The sequence below is a fragment of the Octopus bimaculoides genome, chromosome 16, assembly GCF_001194135.2.
Source record: "Octopus bimaculoides isolate UCB-OBI-ISO-001 chromosome 16, ASM119413v2, whole genome shotgun sequence".
Classification (NCBI taxonomy): Eukaryota; Metazoa; Mollusca; class Cephalopoda; order Octopoda; family Octopodidae; genus Octopus; species Octopus bimaculoides.
This window is the reverse complement of record NC_068996.1, coordinates 20,691,357-20,706,693: the sequence shown is the minus strand read 5'-3', so window position 1 is coordinate 20,706,693 and position 15,337 is coordinate 20,691,357. Positions and strand designations below refer to the sequence as shown.

At 33.1% G+C, this 15,337-nt stretch overlaps 1 protein-coding gene across 1 annotated transcript in view; it reads left to right on the top strand.

The window, feature by feature from the left end:
• Window positions 1-14,641, top strand: part of LOC106872837 (eukaryotic translation initiation factor 4 gamma 1) — a 61,383-nt gene extending 46,742 nt beyond the window's left edge. Inside the window, exons 17-27 of the mRNA XM_052973468.1 lie at window positions 240-362; window positions 1,330-1,442; window positions 3,650-3,838; window positions 4,057-4,186; window positions 4,496-4,659; window positions 8,334-8,538; window positions 9,344-9,439; window positions 9,564-9,701; window positions 12,430-12,511; window positions 13,236-13,373; window positions 14,397-14,641. Coding sequence (XP_052829428.1) covers window positions 240-362; window positions 1,330-1,442; window positions 3,650-3,838; window positions 4,057-4,186; window positions 4,496-4,659; window positions 8,334-8,538; window positions 9,344-9,439; window positions 9,564-9,701; window positions 12,430-12,511; window positions 13,236-13,373; window positions 14,397-14,587 — 1,569 coding nt within the window. The 3' untranslated portion in view covers window positions 14,588-14,641. The remainder of the gene's footprint in view (window positions 1-239; window positions 363-1,329; window positions 1,443-3,649; window positions 3,839-4,056; window positions 4,187-4,495; window positions 4,660-8,333; window positions 8,539-9,343; window positions 9,440-9,563; window positions 9,702-12,429; window positions 12,512-13,235; window positions 13,374-14,396) is intronic.
• Window positions 14,642-15,337: the final 696 nt, after the last annotated feature.

The following is a 15,337-nucleotide window of genomic DNA, read 5'->3' as shown; positions in this document are numbered from 1 at the left end:
TATTTATATACTTGTATGTATATTTGTTTATTCGTGATCAGAACTGAGGTACTACTGTATATTATTTTACTAGTTTGGGAATTATAATTTCTAGCACTAATATAGCTTAATTTTGATTGATCAGAAAATACTTAGATATTTTATAGATGATCAATTGGTTCATATATTAGTAAAGCTTACAACAGTTATGTCTACAACTACTTTCGTATATTTTATTTTAGTGTTTATTGTTTGCATAAAACTTGATTTTTGTAGCATCACAAGGACGGGTTCCGTCAATGGGTGGTGCAGGTGGAGTAGAGGAGGGTTGGACTCCAGTGAGATCGTCAAAACTTGACATAAATAAATTACGACTGCCATGGGTAAGTATCACAGAATTGTAGCGAATTTGCTATTTGATAATTTATAAAGTACGATATATTTTTGAAATTGCAGGATTAAATTATACATCTAAATCAAATACTGAAAAAGTTCATCACATTCAACAGTTTACTATGAAAAATGTAATTAAGAATAGCAGTGTTCTTAAAGTTTAGTGTTATTAATTCTAAAAAAATTGGTTGACAATGAATTTTTTGTTTGCTTATAAAACTCATATTGTTACGTTCATTTTGCATTGCTTGTGTTATCTCAATGAAGTACCATTTACTCTAAATTTATTGGTCAATATCAAATATTGTAATCGTAACAACTCTGTGTTTGCTTCAGTATTATTGCTTTTAATATGGGAGAATCTATAATTGCTAAAGCTCCTTTATATCAACTGTGATTTGGAGTACTTCAAAAGACAATGATTTGAAATTCTTATGTCAGGCAATAATATGGCTTCAGAGAAACAAGTATTTTAAATCTTGTAAACAGATTCCATGCTACCCATACAAGCATGGGTACTGAAATGAAGATGTTATATAGGCCCATTAGAATATTAATTCCTGTGTATGAAGTTAAATTTTGCATTAGTTTCATTTTTCTTGATGAAATACATCAGCAATGCAAATAATTGATTGCCTGGTAAAATGATAGGATTCCTGAAATCAGACTTATTTACAAGTTGTATCTTCTAAAATGGAATATTATGGGGCCAATAAAAGTAGATTGATCTTTATTGCTACTTATAGTTTCATCTATTTATTAGCAGCAATAGAATCAATTCTGTTTATTTTATAAGTTCAAATATTGTTCTGGTCAACTTTGCTTTTCTGAGGTCAGTAAAGAACTAGTCAAGTAATAACTGATCAAGTGAATTGATGTATCCCACCTTCAAACTGCCGACTTCCTGACTAAATTCGAAATTATTATAATAGTAAATTATTATTTTTCTTTTTTTAGAAAAAAAATGAAAATGTTCAATTGGGTCCTGGTGGAGGAAATCCTGCTGGTTGGGGTCGTGGAAGCAGTGGTGGTCTTAAAGGTACACAGGAATCAGAGAAGCCTGTAAACAGGTATTTCATTTTCATAATTTTCATGAATGTCCACTGTTCATTGTTCAAATATCGACATATATAAAATTAGTAGCTAATTACATTAACTTGAGAACCTGAAGTGCTTCATCTCCATTTACCATATGAAGCATGTCGATTTGAATAACCAAAAGTAATTAATCTCGTGGGTCAATATACTGTATAACACCTTTTACTAATAATAAAAGAAGGAAAGCCTATGAAATGTTGACAAAGTTTGTGTCCAATCTTGTGTCAAAAACTGATCCACGTCATATATATGAGGCTTTATAATAAAGAGTTCTTAGAGTATTTGTGCAAAATAATACATGGTTCGTTAGAATACCAGTTCTTGAGGGAAAGCCTGCACTGTTTCAGTTTCAAGCCCATTCATATCACTAGAATCAATTCAAACCAAATTTTGTTTGACTGAGGTTTTATAGACAAAATGATGGGGAAATGGGTTTCGTCTTTTAATATATAGGTTCATAAGTTTCTTTTTATTAGTTGAGGTAACAAGAGATTCCCTAAAGTACGCCAATCACCATATTTATCTGCATGTGTGTTTTTATTGAACCCAGAGTACTTAGCTCTGGTTTTCAGAAAGACTGCAGGTTATACTCACTATTGTAGAGATAAAACTTAGGGGTTTAATTCTTTTAGAAAATAAGATAACTTGTGATAGTGATATCAACTGAGTAGTAGGCAGTGATTAAAGAAGTGCTTGGATGTGTCTTTACGCCTATCTGTATTGAAAATAATTTTTTTTTAATGAAAAAATTAGTTTTTAATAACTTCCAATATTCTATGGCAAATTTTCTGTCGAAATTGCAATCATAATGATAGCATTATGAAATGAATGATAGAAGGGATTAAGTTTTCTCCCTTATATTAGTTACTCCTTATTGCCTTCAAAATGAATGTAAATGAGGTTAGTCGATTTTTGTGATATCATATGTTTCAGGACTGGGTGACTGATGCAGTCCTGTGCGGTACTGTGTCTTACAGGAAGTTAAGAATAACCTGAAAGAAAAATGACTCAACTATTTACAAGTAACTATATGTTAGACATTTCATAAAGTTGATGTCAAGCATCATTCCATACTGGCATGATTTATCACCCCTTTTCCTCTCTCCATTCATATAGGTGTGCTTCAGTGAAATTCTAAAATAATTATGGATTTAGACTTCTATAAATTGCTTAAAATTCTTACATAAATCTGACCGGTTTGTCTAATTAAAATCAGTGAAATGTGAAGTCACCAAAACAAATTTTTCTTTCGAACATACCAGTTTTATCATTATCCAATACCCAGTTATATTAATTAAAAACTATATAGATCTATGAAGAAGCATTGTTATTCGATTTTCATACATTAATGTATTTAAAATATAGGTATAACTTATCAGAATGTTTCAAGAAAACAATACAAGCATTTGCACCCCTATAGTAAATCATTAGAATAATTAAAACCCCTACATAATGGGTGAATTGAAACTTGCAGCTAACTTAGAAAAACGAAGACAAAGATAAAATATTGAAGTTTGATATAGCTTTTAAATTGAAAAGAGTGTTCAAATTTTGTGTAGGCGTATCAGATTCCATTGTTTACCTTTTATTTTTGATCGAATTGGAAAACGTAACACTAAACACAAATTTTGAATTGTGAGCAGGAATATCTTATATTTTATTTGATGCAATCGTGCTGGAGCACCATCCTGAAGACTTTGGTCAAATGAATTGACCCCCAGCAGTGTTTTTTTTTCTTTCTCTAAACTGCTAAGTTATGGAGATGTAAATACACCAATACTAATTGTCGAGCAGTGGGGTGAAGGACAAGTATTTATGCACCCACGTGTGTGTTTATCCATCCACATGAGCTTTCAGTTTCTGTCTACCAAATCCACTTACAAGGTTATTGTAGAAGACACTTGCCATTTTGTTATTTTTATTATTTGCTGCTGTAGTATTTATGAAATTCAGGGGCATTATTACTTGATTTGAAGTTTGTCAAGATAAAAAATTTTTTTTTTTTTTTTTGTAATGGTGTCTAACATATCTTTACCGTATGAAGTCACATGTTGTCACTAACATAATAGCTTGGATAGGTATAGCTAGTCGTTTTGTTAAAAAAATGAATGTATTTTATTAGTTGTAGCACCATACCTGTATAGTATTATACTAAGCATTTGATTTTTGTTCCTTTCAGGTTTTATGCCTTGAGCCGAAATGATGATGATAGTCGAACTACGATATATCCCCGAAGGGGAGCCAGCCCTGGTCGAAGTGAAATTGGACGTTCTTTGACATCAAGTTCCAGTGCAAGTAGTAGTGGCTCTAGAAACAAGATTTCTTCATTACCATCTGAAGAAGGTGATAAAGATAGTGGATTGGCAAGGTGAGTTACCATCAAATCTGTGGCTTTTGTCACAATGCTAAGTATGGAATTGATCTGTGTGATATGTAGGGTGCAAAAATATCTTTGTTTAAAAGCTGTTGACTTTGTTTCAGTGCTATCTTAGAATTAATTTTGAAATTATTCATAAAATTTGATCATTTATTCACAATTAATTTTATAAAATTATTGAATGGTATGCATCTGTTTTATCATTACAGGAATATTCATAATAGAGGCAGTAGAACTTTATCACAGGTTCCTAGCCGAGAAAGCAGTCAATCTCGAGAAAAATCATTAAAGAAAACTGTTGAAATTTTAAATGAATTTTTCAGTTCTGATAATTTGGAAGTAAGTTTCGAAACTTACTAATTTGCTAAATAGATTCTATTTCCTTTCTAATAATATCAGTATCAGTTTACTCTGCAGTGTTGATGTTTTGAACAACACATTTCAGTTGATCCTTGTATTTCTGTTTTCAGTATAATTTTTCCTTTTTTCATTCTGATGGTTCCATGAGATAAAATGGCATTAGTAGAAAATTAACATTACAGATTACCTTGTTTTGAGTTCCATTCTATTACTGTTTGAAATTATTTATATATATATAGATAGAATGTATGTGTGTTTGCTTGAACTTTTGTATATTTTATTCCTTAGGAGGCAAAGCTCAGCATTCAGGAACTTTCTGATCAACAAAAGTTTGTAGTTGATGCTTTTAACCTTATTTTGGAACGATCAGAAGCTTCACGGAAACAGTCAGGAAAACTTTTCTCAGTTTTATTGAAAGAAAAAATTATAGAGGGTAAACGATTTACTCAAGGGTAGGTATAGTCTTGGTTTGCTTTCTTTCCTCTTTCCCTCTGTTCATTCTTTACAAATATATCAGTCTGCTGGACTTATAGCTCTAATTTTAATCCATTTGAACATAGAATAACTTTTCGTTCAGATTTGTTAATGTCAATAGCAATTTTAAAAATAAAATATATCTATTGTAATATTTCGATGGCTCATTTGTGTAGTATATGTCAATGGTTCCCAAAGTGGTATTGCCCCTTGGGCGCGGTGGAAAGTTCCAATAGGGTGTTGAAGAAAAGTGGGGTTATAATAGGGTAGCGATTCATGTAAAAACAAACAAAATAATGGGTTCATTAGGTTAAGTTTTATTTGTTAAATACAGCTGCTTTGAATTTGCTTCAGAAAGACGTCTGTTCGTGATGGTTATTTGGGGTAGTGGCACTAGGAATGCAGCCTGGGTGTCAAGGGGATGGCAGCCTGAAAGTGTTTGGGAACCACTGGTATGCGTGATACAAACAATTTAACTTAACTGTGTTTAAAGAAAACTTAGAAATTTAAACTTCTAAAGTGAAATTAAATGAAGTATTAAATACCTTGATATTACATGCATAACAGTTTTATGTACAAGGGTTGGCTGAAAGTTCATAGGCAGACCAAACATTTTCATGGAATGTGACCAAATGAGTTTTCAACTTAACTTCCTTTCCGGTCCATTGGTGTTGCAGTCCTTTGTCTCCTATTAGTGAAGAAGCTTTCATCCTGTTAGTCAAAAAGTCATCAGCAGCTGGTTTGATGTCACCATCACTGCCATACTGGCTCCAGGCCAGGTGTTTTTTTCATGTTTGGGAACAGATAGTCAGGAGGGTCAAACCTGGGGAATAGAGAGGTTGATCAGCCGGTTCAAAACCAGTCATGTGCAGCAGCTATTGAAAACAAGGACTTGTGTGTTGGAGCAGGTGTTCTGATGAAACAAGATACTTTTTGTCAGTTTTCCTTTGGTCTTGATAGCCTTTCATAAGTACTTCGGCAAGTTGGCATAGTACTCTCCATATGTGGTGTGGCTCATCTGAAGATGGTCTATAAACACAATTTCTTCTGCAAGAACTGAGGCTGGCTTTTTCCACTGAATGGATTGTCTCAGGCCCAAAATGATGAACCTAACGATCATCCTGGCTTAGGAAACATTCAAGGAAACCAGCTGGATCTGCGCCAATGTCAGATTTTCCGCTGGTGTTATTGATCTGGCACACATTTGATCAGATGTCAGAAGTTGTACCCACCAAGTAGGAACCTTCGTTATTCATTGTGCAGAATATTCTCAACGCTCTCATGGGATGCGCTAGTAGTATTGGCTATTTTGATTTATAGTCAATCACCTGCCGTCCATCACCATGTTTTCCTTGGTGGTGGCAGTTGCAGGACATCCAGACTGTAGGTCATCTTCAGCACACTACCTTCCCTTCCTAAATTCAGGTGCCAACCATGTTGGCATGAATGTCCTTAGGGTCCAAGCCCTTTTCTGCTGGTACTTGATAACACCAGGATTCTAAATTTTGTCAATTTTTAAGGGATGTTGCTACTATTAGCTTTATTAAGCTAAATCTTTTAATGCTTCATTGAACACAGCTAACAAAAGTTTATGGTGATGATGTAAGTGAATCAATTGTTCGCAGGTGGTTTGCAAAATTTAAAGCTGTAGTGTTTAGCTTGGAAGATAACAGTTGCAGTGGAAGACCTTCAAAATTGGATGATGTTTTGAAGGCAAAAAAAAAAAACATCCCCAAATAGCATGACTAGGATACATTTCTCACTATAATGTATGGGTCCCTCACAAACTCAGATAAGAATTGCTTTGACTGGTATTTCGTTTGTGATATGCTTTTGAAACAGAATGAAAACATGCCTTTTTAAAACAACTTGTGACTGGAGATGAAAAATGGATTGTGTACAAATCAGTGTGAAAAAAATCTATGAGTTAGCATAACGATCCCCCAAGACAGCAAACAAAGATGAATATTCATGCCAAAAAAGCCATGCTTTCTGTTTGGTGGGATCATAATTGCATTATTTACGAGCTCCCACAAAACCAGACCATTAATTCTGATGTGAACTGTTGTCAGCTAGCTAATTTGAACAAAAGAACTCAAAGAATTGAGGCCAGAGATTGCCATCAGGAAAGAGGTAGTGTTCCAGCAAGACAATGCCCATTCATATTAATCTTTGGCTACCTGAACAAAGTTACATGAACTTGGCTGGGATCTCTTACCCTATCCACCATATTCTCCTGATATTGCATCATCTGACTACCACTTGTCTTTGTCTCTACAGACCTCATTGCAAGGAAAAACATTTAATGATTTAGGAGTCAAAATGCATCTAGATAACTTTTTCTTCAAAATCAGTCAAATTTTATGCTGATGGAATATTTAAATTGCCTGATAGATGGGCAAAGGTCATTAATAATAATGGAAATTATTTCATTGAATAAAATTTATTGAAAGGTCATCATCATCATCATCGTTTAACGTCCGCTTTCCATGCTGGCATGGGTTGGACGATTTGACTGAGGACTGGTGCAACCGGATGGCTACACCAGGCTCCAATCTAATTCGGCAGAGTTTCTACAGCTGGATGCCCTTCCTAACGCCAACCACTCAGAGAGTGTAGTGGGTGCTTTTACGTGTCACTTGCACGAAAACGGCCACGCTCGAAATGGTGTCTTTTATGTGCCACCCGCACAAGAGCCAGTCCAGGGGCACTGGCAACGATCTCACTTGGCTTGCCGGGTCAGTTACTTATATATCTTTTTGCATATTAAAAAAACACTCAGAACTTTCTGGACAACCTTTTACAGTCTTCTTTGATGCAAGTCAGATGTGAGTTTACTTGGAAAGAAATAATGCATCTATTAATAAGAGTTGAAATTAATACATGCTGGATTTCACAGCTCCTTCATTGACAGCCTATGGGGGCGGGGTCATATGCTGTTGTGTTTATTGCTAAATGTTTCTGGACTTTTAACTTCATTTGAGCACTGTATTATGTTAAAGTAGCTGTCATTTTTACATTAGTTAATTGAAATCTGTTTTGATTTAAAAACAATGTAATGTGCAGTGTACCTTTTACATCAAGTTTAATTTGATAATTGGTATGTTTACACCTGTTGCTCTATAATGTAATCAATTGTAATTTCATTTTCTCTAATTTATAGCATCTTATTTATTCATGCAGATGTTGGCATTGTGGAATTAATTAGTCTGCATAATTCTGTTCAGTCTTTTGATTTAGTTTATCTATTGGTAATTAATCCTTAATAAACTTTGTATTCTGTTGATTTAAATTTTACTCAAATAGACATCAGCAATACTTAAGTGTTGGTTTATCAATTGATGAAATCTCATTGAAATGTAAGACATGTACAATCCCCTGTTATGCTCTAGGTTCTACTTAATCAAGATTTATACTAGAATATTGAAATACATCTTAAATTTGTATGGTTATTATAGCAGTTTATCTGAGATGATCGCCAACAAAGTATCATGACTTATCCTTATGTGTGTCTTGATTTAGTATTTACAATTTTAACAATTGATACTCCATGTGGTTGACTCAAACATCAGATATATATATTCTTCTGTATGAATATAACCTACATCTAAAATATATAGGACTCTTACATATTTATTTGCTTCATTTACAGCTTAATGGAAATTCTAGAAATTGCGGAGGACATGCAGATTGATATACCTAAAATTTGGCAATATCTTGGTGAACTCATTAGTCCTGTAATACAAGCAGGCGGTATGCCTTTGAGTTTTTTGAAAATGGCATGTGAACCTTTGAAGAAATCAAATTTAGGTGGTATATTACCATCAGAAATATTAAAGGATCTTTGTAAGACGATGGTAAGTTTAAATCTCACTAAATATTTATTGCTATTTGTACATTGTTGTATCTGGTAAGACAGTGTCTTTTCTTATCAGTAGCAGTTACATTGTGAACAATTTAAAGAGTGGAATGAAGAGTGTACAGTTGTATAACGTAATCACAGATGTTAACATGACATTTGCAATAGATATCACTGTAGTTAGTTAGTTTTGTTTTTTTGTTTTTTTTCCAAATATGCAACAACTATAAAATTTTCTGAACATATAAAACTGCAGTATATCTTATTTTAAATGCTTATGAGGGTTTATAGAATATGCAACAAAAACCTTCTAAATTAGAATTTTGATAGATGGTGAGGAATTAAGCTGAGAAGTTAGGAGAGAGATTATTAAAGGAAAGGAAAGCTATCTATTTTTAGCTACTAATTTTCTTTTTTGTTTTGTCTTTAACAACCTTCGTACTGAATTGTTAGGCATGGTAATACACACGGTCAACAGTATGACCTTCACTAGTCATAATTTATTGTGTAAATCTGGTATTATTCATGAAAGTGTTTCAAGTACTGCAACCAATTTAAAAAATAGTTCAATGCTATTTTCCTAATTTGTGTTACCTAACCAATGTTTATATATTTATACTTCTAAAACCTTTGTAGCTCTGAGATTTCAATGATGTAATTGCTTCATTCAAATGAATGTGAATAAATATGTATTGCATTTGACAGTGTTCTGAATGCTAAAGAATTACTAACTTATAAAGTACATGGAAGATTTGAACTTTCCAGATATTAAAATGTTTGTGAATCTGTATTTTGCTTTTTAGGGGCAAGATAAAGCAGCAGAATTATGGCAATCTTCAAAATTACAATGGTCTGATTTCTTAGATGAGAAAGATATTGATTCATTTATAAAAGAGAAGGTAATTAATATTCATGAGCAATTAATATTTTTCTAAATATTTCTAATTTCTTCTTGTGATGGTTTTATCTTAAAAATTACTTGGCATTTCATCACTGACATTGTGAAATTGAATTGTCTTCCAGAAACTTGAATATACACTTGGGGGAAGTGTTTCCAAACCAGTGCCAGGTTCCTTGACAATAGCCAACATTCAATCAATGTTAACTGAATTAATATCTAAATCTGAACTTTCTGAGAATGAGATAACTGCCTGGATAGAGGTAATATTTTACTGTTTTGCTCTTGATCACTCTCCTGCATCTCCTGTCCTTTTTGTAACTCTATTCAATATATCATATTTGCTGGCATATTTTTTAAAATGTATTTTAAAAAAATATTGCCCTGCATTCAATGTGGCTGTACTATGGATAGAAGACCAGCTATTATAGCCAGATAAGTAGAATCTTGCTAGTGGAAAATAAATGTTAATTATAGCAAAAAAAAAAAAAATATTGGAAGCAATACTGTTAGCATGGATCCAGAGAAATTAAACATCCTTTCACAGTATACATAACACACTGGGTATGTGCCTTGCACTATGTAATGACTACACCTTTAGGGAATCCTTTTAATTATCTAGATGGAAATTCTCTGGGAAACATAAAAAGCATTATTAAACTTTCATCTGCCTGCCTGCTGTTTGTAATGGGGAAATAGCAATACAAGTGTTGCTCCACCTTGATGTTTGATTATGATTGCATAAAACATTGCAGCCAGAAATACAAGTTTTACTTTACTTTTTGTATGATAATTTTCTTGAGCAAAATTCAAATATATAGTCAGTTGAAAAGATAAAATACCCCAGCATGGCCACAGTCTAATGACTGAAACAGATAAAAAATATAAATTTATGATTGTGTACTTTCTTACTGTATACTGTCACAATATTGTATTTGCATGCACTTTTAAAACTTTCAGTAAGTATATGGTGAAACATACTAAATTGCTCCGTCCTCTCCAAATTTCTTTGTAAAATATAGATGTGTCTGATACACTGGCAAATAGTGTAATCATAATCAACTAGCTGGACCCATGTAAATTCACAGAAAACATAAAAAATGTAAGCATCTGTAAACTGTGTGCTGGTGCCATGAGAAATGGTTCTGTAGTGTGACAGTTAAAGAGTATAGAAAGAAATGTAAGACCAATAGCTATATAATCTAACCAAAATATCTGTTATGTGAACACAATCAGAATTACTATCTAGCCTTAAAATACATCATACATATTCAAAGAACCTTCTTGGTTTAGTGGTATGGAACATTCTTCTGGTATTCTTTTACTAGTTTTAGTTATTTGACGGTGGAACACCAATCGAAGAAATGGACACCTGGACTTATTCCCTGTAAGCCTGGTGCTTATTCTACTGGTCTCTTCTGCCGAACAGCCAAGTTAGAGAGATGCAAACACACCAACATCGGTTGTCAAACAATGTGGTGAGGGGAGCAAACACAAACATAAAAATATATAATATATGTGATAGGCTTCTTTCAGTTTCCGTCTACCAAATTCACTCACGAAGCTTTGGTTGGACCGAGCCTATAGTAGAAGACACACTTTAAAGTACAGTTGAATTTCATGTAGCCACCTGTTGGTAACATTCCCCCCACCCACCCATTTTGTAGGGGGTATTACCTGTTTATTTTGGTCTCTTTTCGCAGCTATACTGTTTGAACTTTGCATTAGTTTTTGTAGGAGAAAAAAGTGGGGCTTGTTTGTAGAGAAAATGTTAAGCAATCCTTGAAAAAAAAAGTTGAGTGGTGGGAGGGGGGGGTCTCCCCACCAACTGATAGACATGAAGAATTATGAAAGAAGGCAATTAAGTACTGGGGTGTGTGTTTGGTGGGAAAACTAACAGTCGATCATTCTAGAATTCCCAGAATAAGAATGTAAACACCTGAAAGATTTTCCCTCTGTTGATTACTTTTAACAATGAGGAAGAGGGAAAGACATTCAGTAAAGAAGCTAGAAAAGATCAATTGTATTTCAGTCTAATTGTCATTTTAAACGACAGGCTTTCTTTTCTGTCTCTATCGCTTCCCTCCTTTTCTGTAAGGTTAAGAGGGTGAAGGTGCATGGCTCAGTGGTTAAGGGTATTCAGCCCATGATCGTAAAGTCACAAGTATGGCATGCTGTGTTTTTGTGCAAGGTACTCTACCTAAGATGAAATATTTGTTATGTATTCACCCTCATCTCCTGCTCAGTTTGATAACAGCTTGCGCATTGGTGTTTACTTGGGGGCTTGGCCTCTAGATCTGTGAGACCCATAATGATCGTAATGACTAAAAAGATTTTTCTTCCCCTGTATAGGATCATTTTTCATTTCTCTTCCAACCACTTGAAGGTTTATCTTTCTCAAGTCCACTCAGCTGGCCAAAATGAGTTGTAGCTGTAATTGAAAGGGACCAACCTTGTCATATTGTGTGTGAGGTTGAATCTCCCTGAGAATGATATGCATGTCCGTGGAGTGCTCAGCCACTTGCGAGTTAATTTTATCCCCGCCTAGTAATGAAAAGTGAAGGTGACAACATATTTGCTGTAGTTATTAACAATGTGCATCTACTGTCTCCTTTTTTCTCTTTCACTTTCTCTGTGTCCCTCCTCTCTCCCACTTTCAATTTAACAATGTATGTATCTACTAGTAGTGATTTGATAAACATTTAAAAACACAAAATGAATACCATCACCACTCTCTCTCGCTTTGCCACTTCACTTCTTTGAAGTGTGACATACACGCCAGGTACATACAAAAAGAACAGATTGGTATATTAATATTATTGATTTTGTAATTGAACTATATTTCTGGATCTGATTTGTTTTGATATCCTGATAAACTTTGGTATTAACCAGTCTTCAGCTCTTCTCACACTGCTCAGCTGTTGAATACATTGTATTTGATTCATCTTTTTTGTACGCTGTACTATATGTAATATATTGTATTTTATTTAGGCTTATGTCTCAGAGCAACAGAAGAAAGATCCTTTGGTAATCCGTGCTATTATGACTGCAGTATGTTCAAGTTGTCTCTCAGGTTTGTTACTCTCTCTCTCTGTCATTGCATCAAGTGGCTTCAATCACTGGCAGTTATGAAACTGGATCATATTGGTTCCACTGACATCTATAATGATGTGGGTTATTGTTTTGGAATTGTTCCCACTTGACTGCATTCTGTGTCACTGAAATTCATATGTACATTTTTCTTTTCATTTTAAAAGTTAGGAATGTTAGCTTCAACATTAGTTGAATGCAAATGAAATCTATTGATTTGTTCTTGTAGCCACATGGCTCTGCATGAAAGGAATTGTTGGCATGGCTAATTTTGTGGGAGTACCTTAAGTAGAAGTTATATACTTTTGGAGCAGTGTTAGTTGAAAGCCAACCAAACCCATTGATCCCCCCCCCCTTTCCTTGGTGAATTTTTTCTTTTTTATCCCTAGTCTATAAACAAATATACACAATTTTTGACTCAAAGTCAATGTCTTTATTACTTGTAGGCTGTTATCTTTTTAATATCACTATATTTAGTATATATATATATATGTCTGTGTGTCCCCTAAATTTACTAAATCAATACAATGAGGTCAAAAGATTTGTGAACACAAACATTGCCAAGTATATGAATAGTTAAATTTTGTTACTTACTAGCAAGTAGAATGTTAAACACTTTCTGGTTCATTGTGTGCTTTAATTACATTGTAGAACCTGGTGTTGTCTTGGATGCAGTTCTAAAGGAATTATTGATTTCCGTTTTGTAGGTCCAAATTTCATGCCTCAAGAACAAAAGTTGCGTGGTTATTCCAGTTTACTGAAAAAGTATTTGAAAAATAAAGACGACGAGGTGCATGCCCTATATGCGCTCCAGTTATTGGATTCCAAACTGGAGCACCCACCAAGTAGGTTATTTCATTTTAATTTCTACTGCTTTTTTTTTCCTCTGTATTTTGACAACCTGCATAGAACACCATGCATTAGAAATGGTCAAATAGTTAGGCTCTCAGCAAGCTTCAGTTTCTTAATATATTGGGACAAAGTGCAAGAGAGACAGGCTTTGTGACAATTGATATTAATGATAATTACTCATGTGATTGTTCTGGTCACCAACCATTCATAGTAATTAGTCTGTATGTGTACACATACATACCTGTACACTACTGATTAAGGCCTTGTTATTAATATAAACAATTATACATGATTGACATTAGAATTAACATTTGAAAGGTTTTCTTCGTAATTTTACTTCAGAAGTCGTAGACAGTGATTGTGGGAGCAATTTAGAGAAATGTGAACAAGATAATTTGTTTCAAGCTGATGAGGCGAGTGGGGATTGAAGATACTAGTGTATGTTTGGGTGGAGGTGTAGAGCATGGGCAAGTTAAGTAACAATTATAAATGTTGGGTAGGGTTTGAATGATGGATGTAGAGAGTAGATAAGAGAGGTAGCAGCAACAACTGATTTGAGGGGGGGGGGTGTATGAGATGCAGAAAAGGAGTAAGGGAGAACAGTAAGATAATGGTTCTGTTGATGGGACAGACGAGAAATATTTGGTTTTGTAGGTTGGAGATGACTGTATTACTAAATTCCAAAAATTCACATATGCATTCTTGTAAACAGATTCACTAAGTAAATTGAGCAAAATTTGTCACTTGTTCCAGTTCATAAATGGAAAGAATGTCAGTAAACAATTTAGTATTAAAACAATAACAACTTGTAAATACAAGAAAACTAGTTACTTTCTATTTAATTAGATAAAAATTAATTACGAAGGTTTTGAAGAAATATATTTTAAACTTCTGTGTCGGCAGTTTTAAATATCAGAAATTGAAATACATAGCATTGAATAATGTTTTCATGTTGTCCTCTAGAAAAGTGTGATTTGATGGCTTTACTGATCTTTCCTTTTCAATTTATTTTACAGGTGTCTTAAAAAAATTATTTGTTATATTATATGAAGAGGTAATTTCTAAACAAGCCTTCATCAGTTGGGGAAAGTCTACTGCGCCTGCTGAGAATGAAGGTCGAGGTGTTGCTCTTAAACAAGTCTCTCACTTTTTAAATGACCTAGAAAAAGATGATGATGATGATGAAATTGATGCAGATGACAGTTGATTTTTAAAAAATAACATTTTTTTTTAGGTAAAGAAAACATGGAAAAACATGAAACACATATGCCCACACACAAATGTGTGTATGCACATGAGCATATATATGTGTGTGTGTGTATATATGTATATATGTGTGTGTGTTTGTGTGTGTGTATATATATATATATACATATACATATGTGTATGTATCTATATATATATATATATACACATTTTATAATATATATATATAAGTAAATGGATGTGTGTATGTAATGGAATGACTGTATATGTTATATATTCACACATGTATAACTGGATATATACACATATGCGTATGTGCGTGCACATAAATATATACATGTTAATGAGTGCATGCAGTATGTAAGGAACATATATGCACATATGCAGGTGATTTATGTTCAGCCATCAAAATCCATGTGTGTATTTGTGTCATATATATGTGTGTGTTTATATATAATTATATATAGGTGTTTATATATAATTATATATATGTGTGTTTATATACATATAATTATATATATGTGTGTTTATATATATATGTGTTTATATATAATTATATATATATATATGTGTTTATATATAATTATATATATATATATGTTTATATATAATTATATATATATATATGTTTATATATAATTATATATATATATATGTTTATATATAATTATATATATATATATATGTTTATATATAATTATATATATATATATATGTTTATATATAATTATATATATATATATATGTTTAT